The sequence below is a fragment of the Antechinus flavipes genome, chromosome 6 (assembly GCF_016432865.1).
Source record: "Antechinus flavipes isolate AdamAnt ecotype Samford, QLD, Australia chromosome 6, AdamAnt_v2, whole genome shotgun sequence".
Classification (NCBI taxonomy): Eukaryota; Metazoa; Chordata; class Mammalia; order Dasyuromorphia; family Dasyuridae; genus Antechinus; species Antechinus flavipes.
Window position 1 is genome coordinate 7,721,684 of NC_067403.1, and position 13,441 is coordinate 7,735,124.

The 13,441-nt window shown below is 38.2% G+C and overlaps 1 protein-coding gene across 5 annotated transcripts in view; it reads right to left on the reverse strand.

Annotated features, from left to right (window-relative positions):
• PROM1 (prominin 1) overlaps positions 1-13,441 on the reverse strand; it is a 132,398-nt gene that overhangs the window by 26,559 nt on the left and 92,398 nt on the right. For all 5 annotated transcript variants that reach the window (XM_051964061.1, XM_051964060.1, XM_051964059.1 and 2 more), the window contains exons 10-12: positions 12,341-12,404; positions 9,050-9,209; positions 3,871-4,023 (exon numbers count right to left, since the gene is read on the reverse strand). In XM_051964061.1, coding sequence (XP_051820021.1) covers positions 3,871-4,023; positions 9,050-9,209; positions 12,341-12,404 — 377 coding nt within the window. The remainder of the gene's footprint in view (positions 1-3,870; positions 4,024-9,049; positions 9,210-12,340; positions 12,405-13,441) is intronic.

A 13,441-nucleotide genomic window follows, 5' to 3' on the forward strand; every position in this document is an offset into this window, starting at 1 on the left:
GGGAAATATTTTATTCTCTTCTCCCCACTCCCCACCAGTACTGTATTAATACAGACTATCAGGGATTTTATTTATTATTATTATTATTAACCATAATTTACTATTTTAATTAGGCTCAACTCATCATAGAAGTTTTTAGCTGCAGCTGGTACTTTTTTTAAAGTTTTTTTTTTTTTTTTTAAGTCTATCTCTACCCCTCCAGGCAGAATGTGATGGAAAGTCATATCACCATGTCTCCCTACCCTCCCCTCCTAAAAGACAGAATCTGAAGCTCAAATGCTGAATTCTTCCTTCCGGGCTTCAAAGATCATTTAAACAATTTTCCAAATGAAATAGCACATTCTCCTAAAAATTCTAATTAGTCTGATTATCCTGACTGCGCCTCCCATATTTTCTACTCCTGCAATTCTCTGGTTATTTAGCAGATGTCTAAAAGAGATGTATTATGTCTATAAAATGAGGGAAAGCATGAGTACTGCTGAGGGAACCAACAGCAAAGCTATGATTCTACTGCTCGATACCTGGGATCATCTGAAGTCAACTTTAAAATAACTTGGGATTAAAACTCATTATGGGAAATGAATGAATTAAACCTCAATAAAAACCACATCTATTCGGGGATTCACCATCTCCCTATTCTCCATGAAACACAGCAAACATTATACAAACTTCAGGAATGATAGATTGCCTTCAAGCAGAAGAGGGGTGTGTTTGGCGGGGGGAGGAAGTGGGGTTGGGGATATGCTTTCTGGCCTGAGAGTCACCCTGTAGTTTCAATGGGGGGGTGGAGGGGAGGAAAGGAGGTAGGGAGTTTGAGACAAGTTATGAAAAGGTACAGTCAGTGACTCCACAGCAACTTAATTTCCTCTCTCTGAGCCACCCATCAAAATGGAATATCCAATTCCAACGCTGCTTTGGGGGTAAGGGGCCTCAGATCCAAAAATGATGAAATTAGAAATAACAAATTTATCAACAGCTCTCCAGGCAGAGTTTCAATTTGGAATCAGATCAACACACAAGTGGATTTTTTCCTTGGGAATTTAACATTTTAGGTTTAACTGCAAGAATACATGTCCTTACTCTTAATTTCAATTCAGGATTCAGGGAAATTCCAGCCTGGTGCCTCTAAATTAAACCAGTCCCCAGCCCACTCCCTCTTCTATTCTATGCAGGTCAAATTGATCTTATTCAGAAGGAGCCAGAAGGGCAGAATGGTCAGGAGCAGTATAATGAGACCCTTTCCAAAAGACTCCTCCAAACAGATCTCAAAAGCACACCAGACCAAGTCACGATGAACACAAATAGGCAAATGAACAATAATCAAGGATGGAACAAGGATAAACTGCTTAACTTTGAATAAATGGAGATAATACATGTGTCCCTCTGCCCTCTAACATCATCAGGTATCATAGAGGGAATCCCAATTGGACAGGGCTTGGGAGGAGTTCTCTTAATGAGCTCAAGAATGGAAACTGAGAGGAAGAGAAATAAATTGGGGCAGGAGGGAAGGAAGGTTACGGAAAATCACCTCACATCATCATGGCGTCCAATAGTCACCTAGACAGATAGGAAGAAGGGATGGAAGGATTGTGATTCTCTTCCAAACTAAACTGGTCAAAAAAAGAAATTACACACACACACACACACACACACACAAAATCAAGCCTACAGAAAGAAACTCTAAAGCACCTAAAAGCAGTTACAGTTCTTTTTGAAGTAGCAAAGGATGGGAATCTGAGCAGCTACCAATAAATTGGAGAATCATAGTATATAAATGTGATGGAATATTGTTATGTTGTAAGCAATAATGAAAAGGGATGATTTCAGAGAAATTTGAAAAGTAAAGTGGACAGAAGTCAGGACTACAATTTATACAGTGATAGCAAAATGGGAAAGGCAAATAAATTAGAAAGAATTAGGAAAACAATGCCAGGGAGACAAATAATGAAACATCTTATTTATCTCCTGAACAAGAGATGAAAGATTCAAGACTGAAGAATGAGACCAACATTTTTTGGGGATGTGGTTGATGTGAAAAGATGTTCTGATTGATTGATTCTCAATTGAGAGATGAAGAGGTTTCAATGGGAGAGTGAGAAGGCAGATTTTGACTGATAACTATATCTACAGATATACTTAGAGAGACAGATCTATAGAATCTTAAAAAAAGATAAATATCAATTTATATTACTTCCTAAAGGCCCAGTAGCTCCTTATTTAAAGTCCTTCACCACCAGCCTTGTTAAACCTTATCCCATCTCCAAGAATTCTGCAATCCAGGGACAACAGCTTCCTTGCCGTTCCTCATACACGCCACTATCTTTCCTAATGTAGCATTTCCACTGGTTGACCTCCACAACTGGAATTGTCTCTTTCCCTCCTCTCTTCCTCCCTGGCTTGTTTCAAGTATCAGCTAAATCAAACTGAACTTAGAACCCAATGTCTGAATCACTAATATAACAAGATTTGCAAAAATAATGAATACATTGAGCTTACCAAGTAATATTCTATTTTAATAAACTGAAAAAGGGTTTTCTTACCATTATGAAAGATGTAATGGCTATTATGACTGATAAAAATATTTTCCAACTATACATAGTTTCAAATGGAAGAAGTAAATCTCTGAGTTCACTAAATTATGATCATTTCAATCCCATCCACCAATTATGCAAAGGTTTTTAATCAAAACTCAGCTAGTCAATTTCTATTTACTTTAATGGTCTTGAATTTTTACATTTGTTACCAGTTCAAAACCCTAAAACTATTCATTCAAAAGATTCTTAAATATGTTAGGAAATTGTCTCCCACTTTTCAGAGTGTGCAGATGTAAATTTTTAAAAGTGACAAAGAGTATCATTTTTGACAATAAATAAATGCAGTTTTTAAATGCTTTGTGTTAGCTGATACTTTGAGAAACAATGTGTCTTTGAGGTGAGCTTCAGTATCAATGGGAGTGAATGTTAATGCGTTTCAAATAATCCTCTTGATTTAAAATTAATTTAATTGACTATTTGAATAATCACCGATTTTGAAATGTCACTGATCAAGAACTCATACTAGCAAGTAGAAGAATCTGCTTAGAAATTTTTTTGTTTGCTTAAGATTACCCTCAAATTGTGGTTTCTTTGAAGGAATCATCTTATGTTTTGTAATGGGTAGTTTAGCTAAAACTGGATAATGAAATCCATAAATACAATGAATCAAAGCCCACAGATTTCAATATGCTGAAAGTAGATGAATGAATGAATGAGGGTGCCATGATCAACCTCACCATGTTGAGGCAATCCTACTCTTCCTTTAGGGAACCCTAAGTATTAGCTGTGATATGAATTTATTTGACATACAGACCTAGTGAGGCCACCTCAAATTCTATATTTTTATATTATATTTCATAGTATTTTATTTATCTATGCATATATTTTATTATATTTATTATATATGTATATATTTATCATATTTCACATATATTATATATTTATATTTTATTTACATCTTTTATTATATTTTATATTATATTCTAAATATTTAAAGTTTTCCTTCTTCCTTATTTTAGCTAAAATTAATGAAAATGTCTAATATTTTTCTACCCACAATTGAAAGGAACATCTTGCTCACCATTTCCTCCCATGGTCCATGCACCTCACTTGGAGATCATTAGCTCAGATGCTCACTTACACTTTTAACCATTAGAAAGGCACCAAACCAAAGAAATCACACGTGAAAAGCCACACATTTCCCTTGAGATCCACAACTTGAGAGCATCCATAGTGCTAGATGGAACTTTGGTTCCTTTAAATTGTTGGGCTCCATCTGCGAGATGGAACCTGGAAGGATCCCCTTGAGTGTGTTAGAAAGAAAGAAAGAACTCACGCCATGAGGAAGTTGCCTCCAGTGTTGGACACACAGCCGCGGGTGGTGGGGGTCTTGTGCTTGTTAAAACCGCAGGCGCCGCACAATAACCCCAGGTAGTAAAAGACCAGGATGAGGATCAACAAGCAGCAGGCAATTATACAACACAGCCATCTGATGGAAAGGATTACGGGCACATTATGGAACAAATACTTCAAGGGAAGATGCCAAATATTCTTAATCAAACTCTTCCTTTAGCCAAAAGCAGCTCCCCAGACGTCCCCCGATACTGAAACGCGCTTCTTTCCAGCAATGTCTAAGAATCCCTTGCTTGCTGAGAGCATTGCTCATTCAGCACATCATACAAGTGTTCTTTTTGGGTTGCTCAGCTGTTAGTACAAAATTGCTTTGTACTGACTTCTTTGCAATTATTTATTTATGTGCATGCTCTATTACCCCAAGTAGAGTCTGTAAGTAGTTGGAAAATAAGGGCTCTCTGGCTCTTAGACATAGAAGGTAGTGAATACATAATTATTGACTAAAGTTGGACTGGACTGATGGTGGACTTGGAAGCGGTCCCAGCGTGAGAACCAGAAACACTACTTTTATATTGCTTTGGGGGTCTCTTCCCAAAGAGGAGCCATGGGTTAGAAGGAACTACAACACACATTTTACAAAGCACTTGCTTTTTGTCAAGACCTGTGATTTTACCAGTGTACGAGGCTCCTGGTGAAGAGGAAGACCCAGCCACTATTGCAAGTCAGCAAATGTGCCCCAATCTAATGTCATCCTGAGTTGTCTGGGGCTTTAATAGAATAAGTGAGCTATCCAGAGCCACAGAGATAATGTGGTAGTGGCAGATCATGAACCAAAGTCTACTCTCTTAATCGAGCATTCATTAAAGGCTCATTATGAGCCAGGCACTTGCTGGGCTTGGAGTCAGAAAGATATGACCTCCAGTACTCATCAGTACTTGGCAAGTTAACCCCATTTGCCTCAGTTGTGTAAAATGAGCTGGAGAAGGAAATGACAAAATACACTGGTATCTTTCCCAAGAAAACCCCAAATGGCATCAAGGAGAGTAGGACCTGACTCAATAACAACAACAACGAACCCTTAAGGAGCTCAGTCTTACCAGGGAGACTTCTCAATGTTTATAAGCCTGGTGGGTGGTAGTGACGGACCTACTGTTGCCATTTTATAGATGGAAAACCAAGCTTAAGGGATAGCAAGCAACGGAGCCATAGTCACAGGACAAGATGAGGATGTAAACCAGGGCTTGTAAGTCCCATCTCCATGTTCTTTCTCTTACTGCTTTCCACTTAAGCAAAACCATCTCTAAATAAGGTCTCTTTGGAGATTACTAGTGAGCATTTCATGACGCTTGTCAAGTTTTTAAAAACTTATTATTAATGTTTGTTATACTCTAAAGGAAGAATAATTAAAAACACCCAGTTTTTTCCCAAGTTGTTATTATTTTTTTTAAACCTATGCTACTCTTCTATTATAGGAATACTGCTTTGGGAGCATTATTCCATTCTCTAACCTGGAAAAAACCAACCAGATGCATTAAATATTTAGAAATGTTCCGAGCACCATAAATCAGGTGCCAAAGAATGTCACTCTCCATTTTAGAGAGATGCTGTCACTTTGCTGAGGCGTTCTAGAGTAACGGATGTTCAATTAGTTTTAACTGGCGTGCCCACAAGCTCTAACAGTCTGTCCCAGCAGCTGAGAAGTCTCCAAGAGCGGGAGATATGCAATCAAATATTTGAAAACAACGAAATAAAACCGAATGGAATCACTTTAACTCTATATTGCCCGACAAATGTCTCATGGAACTACTTTGCTAGAGTGTGACAGAGCATCTGTTGTGCTAGTCGCAAAGTCAGGAAACTGCGGGCTCATAACTAGGTGACCATCATTAACCTACAACTTCACTGAATCTCATTTTCCTCATATGGTAAAAATTATTGGTGTAGTAGTAGTAGCAGTAGTAGCAGCAGCAGCAGTAGTAGTAGTAGTAGTAAGAATAGGAATAGGAGTAAGAGTGGTGATGGTGGTAATAATAGCTAATAGTAATTAGTAATAGCTAACATTTATATAGCAGTCATTCTGCTCCAAGCTCTGTGCTAAGTGTTGTATAATCATCTCATTTGACCCTCTTTTAAGCATGTCCATTTTATAGCCAAGGAGAATGAGGCAAATAGAAGGTAAGTGACTTGTTCACAGTCACACAATCAGTAAATGTCTAAGTCTGGATTTGAACTCAGATTTTCTGATTCCAGGTTCAGAGCTTTATCCTTTGCACCACCCAGCTGATAGGAAAGGAGTCATTGCACATTTATCTCAAAAGGTTGTTGTAAAGTTCAAATAAAAATATATATACAAACTTCTTGAGGAAAAAGATTATTGTTTTTCGAGCTTGTCTTTTTATCTCTTCATATCATCAGCTGCTTGTACAGGTTCTATCCAGGGACCTGTAGGTTCCCCAGTGGACAAAGTGCCAGTTTGGGAGATAGGAAGACCTGGGTTGGAATTCTGCCTCAGTTAATAGCTGGACAATCCTGGAAACACATCAGCTCACTTTTCTAAGCCTCAGTTTGCTCATCTATAAAATGGAGATAATAATAGCATTGGCCTCTCAGAGTGCTGAGAATCAAATAAGATAATGTAAAGATAATTACAAATTTTAAAGTGTGATATTGGCTATTATTATTACTACTGTGAGTGCCCAACAAATGCTGCTTCTTGTTATCTCTATGGGATGCATCTGTCTGGGAGAGGATTCTCACAGTGCTGGAAAGGTCCTCAGAGAGCAGTTATATATTCCTCATTGTACAGAGAAGGAAATTGAGGCTTGGAGACTCAGGTCCACCCCAGGTTTCCAGTGCTCCTTCAACAACACAATGGGTCCTTTTCAGGAAACAGTACAGCCCATAAAAGCTCAGCAGGAACATGAACAATCCATCACTCACCATCTATGAAGAGCCTACTATGTGCCAGACACAGCAAAGTACTGAATTACCAGGTTCCCTGAGACATATGGTGGAGTCTAGGAGGTGACACAGCCTTGAGATGCTCATCTTTACCCTCATGAATTTCAAGGAGTCCTCCATTTAGATGAGGAAAGAAAGGGCACTGAGGTGCCGGGGATTGTCCAGCCTTCTGGAGCTCAGCCACTGACCGCCCAGTTACACCAGAAAGCTCCTCCTCTTCTCTTTTTTCCCATTGCCATTACTCTTCACCTTGCTATCTCACAGTTCCATTATCCCAAATCCCTTCACTAGATTCCTCATCTTCAGAGAATCAAAAACTGGGGAGTTGAAAGGCACCCCAAGCCTGACTCTTAGAGAAGAGACGTCTAGAAGACTTTACAGTCTCTTGAAATCAAGCCTGCTTATCCTACTTTTGGACAGCTAAAATCACTAGGAAGTTTTGACATCGACTCTCCATTTAATTCTACAACTTCCACCCTCGGCTTCATGTTCTGCCCTGGGGGCAACCCCTCCCCCCCCAAAGTTTAATCTCTCTAATCTATTTGTTGTAGCTGCTGAGTCATTGAGAGTTATATCTAACCATCCATGATCCCATGGGGGTTTTCTTGGCAGAGATACTGGAGTGGTTTGCTATTTCCAGTTCATTTTACAGAAAAAGAAACTGAGGAAAACAGGATGAAGATTCTAGCCCAGGGGTCATACAGCTGGTAAGCGGCGGGGGCCAACTTGCACTCAGGAAGATGAGTCTTCCTGGTTCTAGGCTGGGCACTTTGTGCACTCTGGCACTACTTAGCTGCCCATCTGGCCGGCACTCCCACTATCCGCAGTTAGCTCTCAGCCCCCTTCATGGTCTCTGGGCCAAATTTGCAGTTATTTCCACACTTCAGCTGGAGGTACTTCATCCTCTTGGCTGCCATTGTCCGTACACGCTCCAGCTTATCTCCTCCCTCTCTGATCATCCCATCTTCCTCTTTCTCGACCAGCAATTTCAGGTTCATTCTCCTTCCCCAAAATTCAAGCTCCTTAAATCACTCCAACTTCTCTTTCACGCGCCATCTTCTCCAGGCTGACACGAGAACTCGTCAGCTTTTCTTCTGATCCGGATTCTCCTTTCTCTTCCCATCCCAAACATCCAGAAGCTCCTAATCTCCCAAGGACCAGCTTGCCTGTTCCACCTTGGCAAGTATCTGGCACATAGTAGATGCTTAATAAATGTTTACTTACTGATAATGAATTTATTGAATTGTAATCTTACTTTCTCCACCAGACCTCCCCAGCAGCCCACCAGGCAAAGATTCATCCTCTTTTTGACAACCCACAGCACCTTGTCTGTACCATATCACAATGGCGGAGGATCCTCATGGAGTCTGAGGACCCAAGTGGAAATCCTAGCTCAGTGTAAATTTAAGGGTTTAGTCTGTAAACTAAGGAAGGTGGGCTATTGGTGTATGAGGGCCCTTTCAGTTACAAATCTAATTATCAAAATATGGCCAGGATTTATCAAAATATTTTCCTGGAAAATTTGGAACTCAACAATTAATTTTTTTTAATGAATCTTAAAAATTGTCTCTATGTGTAATTGGGGAAAAGTAAAATATTATTTAAAAATTTTCCCCTAGATTATTTTAAATGCTTAATATGTTGGTACATGTTGGTCCAGATAATGCAGAATATAGTGTTTTTCTCCCTCCTTGGATGTCATTAAGCAAACAGTTTAATGACCATTCTGGATACTGAGAAGATTTTTATTCAGGTATTTTTCTTGTTCAGTTGTGATCAGCTCCTCGTGTCCCCATTTGGGGTTTCCTTGGCTAAGATCCTCGAGTGTTTTATTATTTCCTTCTCCAGTTCATTTTATAGATGAGGAAACTGAGGCAAATGGATTAACTGACTTCTGCAGAGTCACAGAATTAGTAAAGATCTGAGGCTGGTTTTGAGCTCATTCGAGGCCTACTGCTTTATCACTGTTCCATCTCTTCAGATATAGGTTGAACCAAAGGTCCCTTCCTATTCTGAAATTCTGGAAAAATGGGAAATTTTGCAAAGATTTTGTCCATCTTGACTTAAGATGATACATCAATTTGCCCTGACCACCCAGACTTAACAGCCACCTCCCAAAAGATTGTCAAAAAAAAATCTAGAATTAAAAACGCTCTTTAGATCTCATCTAGATCTTTACCATCTCTAAGGCAAGTACTCACCGATAGAAATCATATTGTTCAACTAAAGGGAAGTAAGTGTCAATATATGTCTCGGTCTGAGTAAGATAAAGTACAAAATCGTTTATCATCTTCTGAATAGGAAGCGCTTTGATTACATCAGTGATATTTGTGCCAATGGAATCCAAAATACTTTTGATATCTGAAAATAAACACATCTCTGTTATGAAATTACCCAGCTGGGGAGGGGGTGACTCACAAAAACAGCTCAGAAGCAAGAGGAATGGGATGAACCAATACCAACATGACCCCGACCCTCCTCACTTATTTATATGCTCAAAACTAAGCCAGATGCTCAGGCAAATGTGAATGTGTCCAAACCACTAAAAGGCCATTATTAACAAAATAACACTATCTTTACACTGAATGAATGATGCAGAATATGGATCAAGGCAGAGTTTTTTTTTTTTTTTTTTTTTTCTATTTAATTAGATAAAAAGAAAAGGTTAATTTGGAAATGAGGAAACTTTAAACTGGCTTTTCCTAAGGAAATAGCCCACAGAGGCAGGTCATTTTCAAGGGTATTTTTTCTGGATGTCCACGGGGTGACAATTCTCAGAGGAAACACAATCTTTGGGGTCTGTGATCTTTCTCGGGGTGCAAAATGAAGCACTTAACATTTAGTTTCATTTTCCTCACATGACCAAAAAGCATCAGTCATACCTCTCAATCAACATAGACCTTCTGACTAGAAAAATGCTGTTTTCCCAAAACTGAAATGAATTAACTACGTATCAGAACCAGGGATCCAGGAACGGACTTGGGCCAATCATGCCCTATCTCAGCTTTTAGAGAGAGGAAGGGACCTCCAAAGCTGGATCCTCCATCTTTCTCCACCTACTCAAGTGGCTTTTTACCCTTCTAACCACTGACACATACCTGCTGTGCCATGGTTCTCCCTAAAAGTACTAAAACTAAGAGGTTAGAGAACTAAGCTCATTTCAATGGGCCTCAAAATCAAGTCTACCTCTTTCAAAGTCCAAATACTGCAAAAATAAATGATGTGATTAGATTATTTATCTTTTAGAATTTATCTTCCTTTCATTTTCTGCCCCAAATTAACTTTTCCCACTGATATGTTCTTTTTATTTTAAACAGCAAGACATATAATTTCCAAGCTACAAGCTGTAGTAACATTGCAATCATGGTAGGATCTTAAAACATTGGGAATACCATTTTATAAAGATTTTTCAGGGTCTAGGGTCAGTATCTGGCAATACAGGAAAGGAGAAACAGCAGAGATCCTTGAGGGGAATGACTGGAGCTGATATTCCATGTTCCACAGTCTCATAAAAGTGGGAATTGGACATACACTAACAGCTGATTGCACAGAAAAGCTCTGGCCTGAGGCTGGCTAATCTCCAGAGCCCTCACTCTGTCCTGGGTTCTTCGGCACAGAAGTTTTGCCGGACATTAGACATTTCTAACCCTATCAGTTTTTGTCCAGAGTTTTTCTTTTCATCAGTTTGAATGACTTCTATATAACAGCAGGCTACGGACTTGATCAGGGCCATTTAGGTAAAATCCGCAGTCATTATTGTCTCTGCACTAGAGCCCGAGACTTCTCGGCAACATAAGCAAATTACAGATGGAACTAAGTCAATTAAATTTAGAACGGCCTTCTGAGAAAACTCTGGCTTGTTCACACCACCCAGGATGCACTACGTCATCTCCCACGGTGTGGGTACGACTTTGCCAAACTTACAGGGAAGGGCTGCGAATGTTGGCAGAGCAGGTCCACAAAGAGGAAGCAAAAATTAAATAGAGAACAGTAAGCAAGTTTAGATGAGAAGCAGATCTCCCATTAGCCACCACAGCACATCAGCCCATTCCCAGCACATTGTTGCTAATATCCTGCAGGGGACGAGGGGAGTGGGGAGAAGATTTTATTTTTAAAAATACCATAAATCATCTAACAATCCATACGATGGGAGAAAAATATTTGAGCAAAGAGGGTGATAAAAACATCTTCATAAGAACTATGAATAGTATATTATAATAGTAATATTATAATAGTAATGTATAATATTTATATAATAGTATAATACAATAGAAATACATCCATATACATAGGCTATCTCCCCAATTTAATTGTAAAGTCCTTGAGGGCATACACCATGTATTTATCTGGGCATCTCTCCCAGCAACTAGTACAGGACCTTATCCAGAACAGGCACTTAATATCTGTTGAAAACACCCATGTTTTAAGGTTGCTTTGATAGCAAGACTAATAGAGGAGACATTGCACACATGATTTATGGTTTTAGAAATGAGAGATTCATCTATTACATTATCTGGAGAGACTGCCTCTGTGAGGTGATCAACCTTGGTGCAGCATAAAACACCACCAAGAATTAATTAGAGAGGACTTTCTTGCTTGCAGTGGCAAATGGTATCCTAGTGAACGGACATCCAAGTCTTCCGACCTATGGGATTGTTTCAAGAATACATCTGACTCTATGGAATCTTAAACAAGAATTATGACATATACTGGATTTAACATATACTTTAATATATTTAACATGTATTGGACTACCTGCTGTCTGGAGGGTGGGAGGGAAGGAGGGAAAGCTTGGAACAGAAGGTTTTATAAGAGTCAATGCTGAAAAATTACCCATGCATATGTTTTGTAAATAAAAAGCTTTAATTAAAAAAAAAAGAATTATGTTCATGTCAAATACAGTTTCATCAGCAATGTAGAAAACTTAAGTTTTTCTTTAAAATCTTATAGCAAAAAATACATGTTTCACCCACCTAAGAGTGAACTGGCACTGTGAAAACATAATGCCAGATGAAAAATATAATGTGTGTGTGTGTGTGTGTGTGTGTGTGTGTGTGTGTGTGTGTAGGGGGGTGTAATGCATGTGTGTGTGTACACATGTGTGTGTGGGGAGAGTTAGGTACTTAAGAAAAATGATCTAATCAGGACAAATAGTTAGCATTTAATGTCACTTGGGCTCGTGTTGATTTAGATTTATCATGATCTTTGGACAATCAGCCAAATGACCTCAGTCTAAGGTCTGACATCATGATGGAAGTCCCAATAAATACATGGTATACTCCTTGAAAATATTAAGCTAGAAGAAAAAGCGAAATAACTGTCGGTTTTTGTTTTGCTGATCCTTATCTGATAGCTACCATGCAAGTGAAAGAAAGTTAACCTGTCATTTCCCAGGGATAAAGCATTTCTTTAATTAGCAAAGCACATTTCAGATATTATAATGCAAGCACCAGCCAGAGATGGAAAATTACAGTGTATTTTATCAGTCTTACCTGCTACAATATTCTCAGTTTGATTCTGCACCAATTTAGGCGTATTATTAAATGCTGCATATCCCTAAAATATTTTGGGGGAAAATAAAGATTCACACAATAATGAAAAAAATGATTCATACTTATTCTTTATCATTAATTACAAGATAAATGTAATATTTGACTAACACATAAAAATAACACTAAGAACAACTTCCCTTTGCTCCTTTAGATTTTTTTTAAAAAGTCACTTTCCAGCAAAACACTTGATTAATGTTCTTCAATAAGAAATTCAAAACAAATATTAGCTTACAAATCCTCATGACAATCTCAGGAAGAGGGAGCGACTTAATTAATTCATATAAAAATAAGGTACGAGATATCTTTATGAAAATACGTTCCTGAAAATTTAGCTATAAAGTGAATTTGTGAAATATATTTTTCCAATTTATTTCCATTGCAAAGTTGGAGATCTGTACCCACAGGGAGCTGTGGGAGAGGAGCTAGCATCAAAAAATTTTAATAAACTTTACTAATCACAAAGTATAAATAATATAGTAAAATTTGAGATTTAAGAAATGGATTTTTTCAATCTTTTTCAAATGTCTCCATTAAAAGTTTATGCACATTGGCTGCATTTCTTATTTACTGAGTTTGTCTGGGTCTGTTACTGGCAGCTCCAGTGTTCATCTGGTATCTTGGTAAACTATTTTGTGGTTGTTCTGCCTGTAGGGGTATCACAGAGTATAAAAAGGATTACCTTAATTTTTTTTTTTTTTTACTAAATATAAATTTCCATATATTAGGTTTGCTTTAAGTTAAGCATTATCAGAGTTTGGTCAGATTTTTGTGTATATAAAATAGCTTTTTTCAGTTTTATCACGTTTACATTATAGGTCATAAAAATAAAAGTTAGAAGGATCTTGACATCATAACTTTCATGACACTTCTGTTTCTTCTCCCAGCATCCTTATTCTCCTGTTCTGGATGATCTCTCACACGTAGCCATTCACTGAGGCTCCACAATATTCTGTCCCTTGATGATCTGAACTGCTCCCTGTGACTCTAGCCTTCCATAATTACCTGTTTTATGATCATCATTTTTATACATTTAGGTTCCAG